This window comes from Homarus americanus, unplaced genomic scaffold (genome assembly GCF_018991925.1).
Source record: "Homarus americanus isolate GMGI-L3 unplaced genomic scaffold, GMGI_Hamer_2.0 scaffold16712, whole genome shotgun sequence".
Taxonomy (NCBI): domain Eukaryota; kingdom Metazoa; phylum Arthropoda; class Malacostraca; order Decapoda; family Nephropidae; genus Homarus; species Homarus americanus.
Window position 1 is genome coordinate 725,002 of NW_024757794.1, and position 8,522 is coordinate 733,523.

The window sequence follows — 8,522 nt, forward strand, 5'->3', positions numbered from 1 at the left end:
CATTGTACACTTGAGTATTAATTGACCACTTGGGGAGTTAATTAGGCCACTTGGGGAGTTAATTGGGGGTAAGTTAGAGTGTGTTATGGGACTGATGACACTGTGACAGGAGCAGTTAAACTTAGGTAATTGTTCACCTCTCGCATAAGTTGTGTGGTCCTGGGAGAGAGGAGGGGGGGGAAGAGTGAGAGGGGTGAGAGGGAGGGGGAAGAGTGAGAGGGGTGGGAGGGGAGGTGGTGGGAAGGAGGGAGTGTGAGGGAGAGAGAGAGGAAGAGTGGGTGGGAGGGAGAGTGGGTGGGAGGGAGAGGGAGAGGTGGGGGGAGAGGGAGAGGAAGAGTGAGAGGGAGGGAGAGGGAGAGGAGAGGAGAGTGGGAGGGAGAGGAAGAGTGGGTGGGAAGGAGAGGGAGTGTGAGGGAGGGTGGGAGGAGGAGAGGGGGAAGAGTGAGGGGGGAGGGAGAGAGGGGTGAGAGGGAGGAGGGAGAGAGGAAGGTGAGGGGGTGGGGGAGGAGAGAGGAAGAGTGGGTGGGAAGGAGGGAGTGTGAGGGAGAGAGGGAAGAGTGGGTGGGAGGGAGTAGGTGGGAGAGTAGGGAGAATAATAATAATGATAATTGATATATTTGATGATGATGATATGATGATGATGATGATGATGATGACTAACCAGCAACAACAACAAAATAATTATAACCTAACAACAACAACAACAAAACATTCATTTACCACAGCAAAAATTCACCAGTTGTATTGTTTATTTTATGAGTTGGTCTACATTATTTAATACTGGGGTGGCTGTGGCTCTCTCTCTCTCTCTCTCTCTCTCTCTCTCTCTCTCTCTCTCTCTCTCTCTCTCTCTTTTTTCTTGGTTTCTTTTTTCCTCTTTCGTTTCATTTTCATACTCCTTTGTTTGTCTTTTCAACATACACACACACACACACACACACACACACACACACACACACACACACACACACCTCTACACCACCCTCCAACACCCCTCACCTCCCCTACCCCCACACTCACCTGCCCCTCAACAGGTGATTAAAAATAATGATCCTCTCTGTCTCAATCTGTCACGTCACCTGTTAACATCTTCACTACAGTGTCTTAATCTCCATATACCTGTACAGTGACCTCGTACTCAAGGTGATCGAGGAATTGGACTCGTAGGGTTAATTTCTCTTGTTGGAGGGTTGTCTCCGTACTCAAAGTGGTTATCTGGGTAAATGATTGTACTCGGGAGTTAGCATCGTACTCAGTTGGGGAAATCGTTGTGTTTAGGGGTTGGCATCGTACTCAGTTGGGTAAATTATTGTACTCAATCATTCAAGTCAGAATCATGAACTCTGATCTAGAAGAACTTGAGAAATGCAGAGAGACCTGTCAGTTGTAGCATCAGTAAGTATGACAGATTTTGTGAGAGATTTTGTGACAAGAGGTACCGGTATGGCCAGCACAAGGACCAAACCAGACAGTGTGATGTAGTCGTGGCCAGAACTAAGCTAAGATACAGACACATCTGGCCAATTATTGACGCTGTACCCATACCGGAACACTCAGTATGTAAACTTTGTGATAAACCTTTGATAAATATTGTGGTTTACCTGACGAAATGATAACGTCTTCAATTAGTGATTTACGTTATTCACCTGACGAGCAGCACAACAACAACTCAGGTGAGGAACGTTACCTAGGCTACGGTCAAAGCACCTCCAGGTAATGCGTCCAGGTGTAGTCTGTAGCCCAACATCTGTTCACGCTTCAGCGACTACACCAGGTGAGTTGACCCACAGGTGTGTGTCACTCTTTCAAGGGATGACATATATGCTGACCTCTGGGGTGCATGGTGATGAGGCCAGCTTGACGGTGTGAGAGCCAGCTTGACGGCGAGGTGTATTCTTCATCTTGTTGATACCGACCGCCTCCACTACCTCCTCCCCACCCCTCCCCGTGATGGCCCAAGCTACTCAAAACAAACACTACCCCCTGGATCACCGCCCTGGATCACCCTGGATCACCGCCCTGGATCACTGCCCCTGGATCACTGCCCCTGGATCACTGCCCCTGGATCACTGCCCTGGATCACTGCCCTGGATCACCGCCCCTGGATCACCGCCCCTGGATCCCGCCCCTGGATCACCCCCCTGGATCACCGCCCTGTGATCACTGCCCCTGGATCCTGCCCTGGATCACTGCCCTGGATCACCGCCTGGATCTGCCCCTGGATCTGCCCCTGGATCACTGCCCTGGATCACTGCCCTGGTCCTGCCCTGATCCTGCCCAGGATCAATATGTACCCTGGTGTGTGATGACAGTCTTTGTACGAGTTGCTATTGTGAGATATATTGATCTATGTGACCCCCGGCCATGGCCTTCTCCTCCACCACCTGGCCTCCTCCTCCACCACCTGGCCTCCTCCTCCACCACCTGGCCTCCTCCTCCACCACCTGGCCTCCTCCTCCCACCACCTGGCCTCCTCCTCCACCACCTGAGAGAGAGAGAGATGTTTCACTATACTATCCACTATTAAGACGGATATGATGAGTATGGGGTGACTGTTTTAGTGTGACGTGCTGGGACCTGACCAGACCTACTCACTCTATGGCGTCTATTCTGAATATACATACATTTATATTATAAGCTATATATATGAGTCATATGTAAATAATATATACGGTGTCCCGGAATGTTCCTTCCTCCCTCCCTCCTTCCTCTGTCTTCTCCCTGTCTGCTCCCTTCCTCTCTCCCTCCCTGCCTCCCTTCCTGCCTCCCTAAGACACTGAGTCGTAGGCAGGGAGGGAGGCAAGGGCCTATATTAAGGTCCTATGCTTGGAATATATCCCACGGAGGCGTGTCAGGGAATTGAATCCTGGAAGCATTTAGGAAGTAAGAGCTTCCTTCTGGAGCAACGACCTGGGTAATTACATTATTAGGAACCATCTATTTCTGCCGCCCGTCGTACACGTGACGTCACTCCTGTTGGTGGGTTCCCATGGTGCTGAAAGTCCTGTTGATAGACTGACACAGTACAGTACAGTCATTGAAATGGGTCGTGTTCACCTCCCTAGCGATAAGTTTCTACCCATAAGAAGAGTTTGTAACCTACCGAGGACAACAGGAGTCATAGTCTTCGTTCTGAAATTCATTGATCATCCGAGGTACAGATAGTTGTTTGAGCTACCTCACTCACTCGGGAAGAAAGACGAATTTTATCCTTGACTTATATCCAGATTATCTCTCGCTCATTTTGGGTAATTAAGAGATGTTTTAGTTTTTTTCTTTATCAATTTATTCTGAAACATCCAGGAGTTTCATTAGGTTTTCCCTAAAGACTACTTTTAGTTTTATATTTTTTGTCCTATTTTCATACTTTTTATTTTACTACTTTTCTCAACTACTTTCGATTTTTTTTAATACTTTCTAATCCATCATATTTTTTGTTTACTTTGGTAATATATTTTTTGCGTCATTAATTAACCAATACTTTGGACAATACTCTGGACATAAGGTTAATTACACAACATACCTGGGCCACTACTTGTCTGGGTAATTAATTAGGAAACTGGGGATGTGTTCTTACTGTTCTCTGTTCTGTAAGTAAGTCTTCTTAGTTACTTTCTGTGGTATTTTCAATTAACCTCTCTCTCTCTCTCTCTCTCTCTCTCTCTCTCTCTCTCTCTCTCTCTCTCTCTCTCTCTCTCTCTCTCTCTCTCTCTCTCTCTCTCTCTCTCTCTCTCTTTTTTGGTCAGCCTCACAACACAGGCTGGAAATGGTGAGGGAAGTAATGAAGAACACATGACTCGTGGTCTATGTATACCAAGACACACACACACACACACACACACACACTAATGAGAGTGTGGCCAGACTGTTCTAACCCTAACTAACCATTAACTGGTGTCATATTAACTGTGTACCTTTAACGTGACCTCAGAGCAGTGTAGAAAAAATATTCACCTGTGTTGGGGAGATGTTGTGACCTAACCTAACCTAACCTTCAAGCCAAATTAAATCAACTAGGGTGTGTGATCTTCAGGTGATTTGAGTTTATAGGTTAAAAGAAAAGTCGAACTATAACGAAACTCGAAATAAAGTCCCATAACAGCGTCGGGAAGAAAATTGATGAGAGAAAGTCCTAAAGACGTAGGGCTTGTTAGGTTAGGTGGTCAGCCGCAGGCAGGACTTGGTGGGGGACGGTAGTGGTGGGTAGGGAGGGAGAAGCGGTAGGGGGGAGGGATGATAGTGAGAGACGGTAGGGTGGGTAGGGAGGGTAGGGGGTGAAGGAGATTGTGGACAGGAGGAAGACGGTAGGTTGAGGGATGATGGTGAGAAGAGACGGTAGGTTGGGGGATGAAGGGAGACAATGGTGGACGGGGAGGAAGACGTTAGGTTGAGGGATGATGGTGAGAGAGAGACAGGGTAGGGGCAGGGGTAGGGGAGTGAAGGAAGACGTGAGTGGACGGGGAGGAAGACGGTAGGTTGAGGGATGATGGTGAGAAGACGGTAGAGGTGGAGTAGGGAGGGGTGGCATAAAGGGACTTTAGTAGTATTTTCCGGACAAAGATCACGAACAAGGAAAGAAAGAAAGAGTAGAGAAAAGTGAAGAAAATAAAAGAGACAGAAAGAAGAAAGAAAATAAAAAATAGAGAAAAAATTAAGTAAAGAGGAAGAAAATAAAGAAATAAACTGGAAAACCATAAAACAAAAGAAAAATAGAGAAAAATGAAAATAAAATCATCCTAAAACTCTACCCAAACTTTTCTTCTCTCAATTATTCCTTTTTATTATTATTATTTGTGAAAAAAAACAACTGAGGACTTTCCTAAAGCTCCGACCTTCGTTATATTTCCATCACTATTATTGAACTTATTATTTTTTATATTTTTACCATTTTGATTTTATTTTTTACCACTTTTGTTGCCACTTTTTGTGATACTGAGGAAAAATACCGTGGGTTTTATTTCTCATTAATCTTAACTCATCACTTCACTCACTGACTCACTCACTCCTCCCTCACTCATTCCTCACTCACACTGTAATGAGTCACACTAAGATAATGTCTTATAGGAAGAATATGATGGTGACTTGGAATGAGTTCGTCACCGACTCAACGTAATTTAACCTTACCTAACCCTAACCAACGGAGCTGTAAGATTAAAGCTCTCTCTCTCTCTCTCTCTCTCTCTCTCTCTCTCTCTCTCTCTCTCTCTCTCTCTCCTCTCTCTCTCTCTCTTCTCTCTCCTCTCTCTCTCTCTCTCTCTCTCTCTCTCTCTCTCTCTCTCTCTCTCTCCTCTCTCTCTCTCTCTCTCTCTCTCTCTCTCTCTCTCTCTCTCTCTCTCTCTCTCTCAACACAAAACATCCTGGAAAGTCATGATGGAAATTAGTACCGAAAAGAAAAAAATTTAATCAGGAAAAGAAATACCGTAACTCTACCTGTCACCGCCTCAAGTATTCATAGTTGCCCTGAAGACTGGCAGATTTCTATGATGGTTTATGGGGTTTCGTTTTCTGTTGAATTTTTTTCAGTTGAATATATTACTATTTTTTGTGTCCTGTTGTGTTTTGTCCTGTGTTTTTCATTGATTTTTTGTGAATTTTTGTAACATTGTGAGTTTTTTTTAGCTGATTCTTCGTAGGGTAATTAATCTTATTTTTAGGGTAATTTTCAGTGAGACTAATGAATTCTTAGCGCCATGTAATCTACTCTTTGTCCTGAGAAATTTTGTGAGCGTTTAATTTCGTTTCTGTGAGAATTTTTTGAACATTATTTTATTTTAAAATTTCCATCATCATTAAGTCTCGTTTTCTGTGAGTTTTTTGTATAAGTTTTTTGTTGAAGTTTACAAGGACGATGATGTGTGTGGGAGGCTGAGAGCAGAGGCTGGAGGCGTCCTTAACATTTTGTACCTTGTTCAGTTATTCATCAAAGGCTGAAAACCTGTTGCACGTGTGTGTGTGTGTGTGTGTGTGTGTGTGTGTGTGTGTGTGTTACAACAAAGAGATCCTTCCTCTTGTGTCCGTTGAGCCGTTGAAAATAATCCTCGTCTAACCTAACTCTCCGAACCTAACCGAACCAGACCGAACCTAACCTAGCCTAATCCTAACCTAACCTAACCCTAACCTAACCTAACTTAATCAGAATATCCCAACCTTGGAGGATGAAAACTGTTCTTTTCATGAGGAGGAAAAATGATTTCTGAATAAAAAACTTGGGTAAAACTTTGTTAATTAGTTCACTTTAAGTTTGTGATTTACTTTGGTCGTCGCTCCTTTAGAGTTGTAGTTGGTGATCAGAAGACAATGTTGATGTAGGTAATTGGAAGAGATGTAGTTACGTCTAAGAGTGGCGGCAGAGACGTCCTAACACCCGCTGTCCTCAACACCTGGTGTCTCAACACCCGCTGTCCTCAACACCGCTGTCCTCAACACCTGGTGTCCTCAACACCCCGCTGTCCTCAACACCCGCTGTCCTCAACACCTGTGTCCTCAACACCCGCTGTCCTCAACACCGCTGTCTCAACACCCGCTGTCCTCAACACCTGGTGTCCTCAACACCCGCTGTCCTCAACACCGCTGTCCTCAACACCCGCTGTCCTCAACACCCGCTGTCCTCAACACCCGCTGTCCTCAACACCTGCTGTCCTCAACGCTGTCCTCAACACCTGGTGTCCTCAACACCAGCTTTGTCCTCAACACCTGCTGTCCTCAACACCGCTGTCCTCAACACCGCTGTCCTCAACACCCGCTGTCCTCAACACCTGGTGTCCTCCACTCCCGCTGTCCTCAACACCTGCTGTCCTCTCGCTGTCCTCAACACCTGGTGTCCTCAACACCTGCTGTCCTCAACACCTGCTGTCCTCAACACCTGGTGTCTCCACCTGCTGTCCTCAACACCTTCTGTCCTCAACACCCGCTGTCCTCAACACCTGCTGTCCTCAACACCTGTCTCACTCCGCTGTCCTCAACACCCGCTTCCTCAACACCTGCTGTCCTCAACACCGCTGTCCTCAACACCCGCTGTCCTCAACACCCACTGTCCTCAACACCAGTGTCCTCAGCACCTGCTGTCCTCACCCTTTCCTCAACACCCGCTGTCCTCAACACCTGGTGCTTTGTCCTCAACACCCGCTGTCCTCAACACCCGCTGTCCTCAACACCTGGTGTCCTCAACACCCGCTGTCCTCAACACCCTGTCTCCTCAACACCGCTGTCCCTCAACACCTGGTGTCCTCAACACCTGCTGTCCTCAACACCGCTGTCCTCAACACCGGTGTCCAACCTGTGTCTCAACACCTGGTGTCCTCAACACCCGCTCCTCAACACCTGGTGTCCTCAACACCTGGTGTCACTCAACACCTGGTGTCTAAACACCTGCTGTTTATAGTAGTAGTAGTAGTAATATTAACAATAGCAGTACCAGTAGAGGCCACGTTAAAATAATAGATGTTGTAGTGTAATAGTCGTAGTGGTGGTGGTGGTGGTGGTAGGATAGTAATAGCAGTAGTAGTAGTAGTATTTCGTAGTCGTAGAAGTGGTGGTGGTGGTAGTAGCAGTAATAGCAGTAGTAGTAGTAGTAGTAGTAGTAGTAGTAGTAGTGTGGGAGTAACAAGAGGTGTAGGGACAACATCAGCTGGTATTATTGATCCTGGTTCACGTCATATTACCCAACGTAAACAAACTCTAGCGGGCCATTCATCTCCACCAGTCAGTTGCCGGAGAGTAAATAAACACACAAATATTTTCTGTTTTCGCGGGAGTTTTAAATATTTAACCAAGTTTATGTATTATTTTTATATATTATTTATTTAATATTTTGTTTAACCTTTCCTATTTGTTTTAATTAGTTTTATTACGGTATATTTTTAAAAGACGTATAAATGGTAAGTGATATAAACTATTATTGGATAATTTTTAAGAGAACTAATTTTTTACTGTGCTCTCTCTCTCTCTCTCTCTCTCTCTTTTTTTTTTTTTTTTTTTTTCTCTCAATGATCATCAACTTTAAGGCCGCCTCTTACTCTCTCCCTCAGGTAAACCACACCCACCAACCCAGCCCCTTCAGTGTTGCCACATCACAAACACAGTGTTACCCCGCCCCTCACCTACCTGCTGCTAGACGTACACCGCGAGAGGAGGTTGGTAACATTGCCACAACACCTTACAATATTTCGTCACTTTTTTAACAATTTATTTGTGTATTAACTTTTTGTCCGCCATCTTACCTGACAAGTTTTAATATACTAATTAATTTTCTTTTAGGGGTTAAATTTTTTGTGGAATTATATATATTATTACATTTACATATAATTAACGAACGTCATTAAATAGCTCGTAATGTGATATATTGAGGTAAAATATTTCCTCAGGTAATTAATTATAAAAAAGGTGAATAGATTGTCTCTCGAGGTCCTATAAAATATGGCCACCAGAAGAGGAATATTTACTGATCTTACCAATATTCCTCTCAGGTGGGAAGATAATGAAGTTGTCGGTAGATAAAGTTCTGCCCATTATGTCCTTGGGTT

General features: G+C 44.9%; 1 protein-coding gene across 1 annotated transcript; it reads left to right on the forward strand.

The window, feature by feature from the left end:
- The first annotated feature begins 1,401 nt into the window (after positions 1 to 1,401).
- Positions 1,402 to 7,364, forward strand: LOC121857646 (endochitinase A-like). The gene is made up of 3 exons (XM_042353708.1): positions 1,402 to 1,473; positions 1,961 to 2,332; positions 6,351 to 7,364. The coding sequence occupies exons 1-3, from the start codon at positions 1,402 to 1,404 to the stop codon at positions 7,362 to 7,364; spliced, it is 1,458 nt and encodes a 485-aa protein (XP_042209642.1).
- The last annotated feature ends 1,158 nt before the right edge of the window (positions 7,365 to 8,522 follow it).

Coding starts and splice junctions, on each gene's coding strand:
- LOC121857646 (XM_042353708.1), top strand. CDS start 1,402: ATGACAGATTTTGTGAGAGATTTTGTGACAAGAGGTACCGGTATGGCC. Junction 1,474..1,960: donor CAAGGACCAAACCAGACAGT/GTGATGTAGTCG, acceptor TGATGGCCCAAG/CTACTCAAAACAAACACTAC. Junction 2,333..6,350: donor TCTTTGTACGAGTTGCTATT/GTGAGATATATT, acceptor GAGTGGCGGCAG/AGACGTCCTAACACCCGCTG.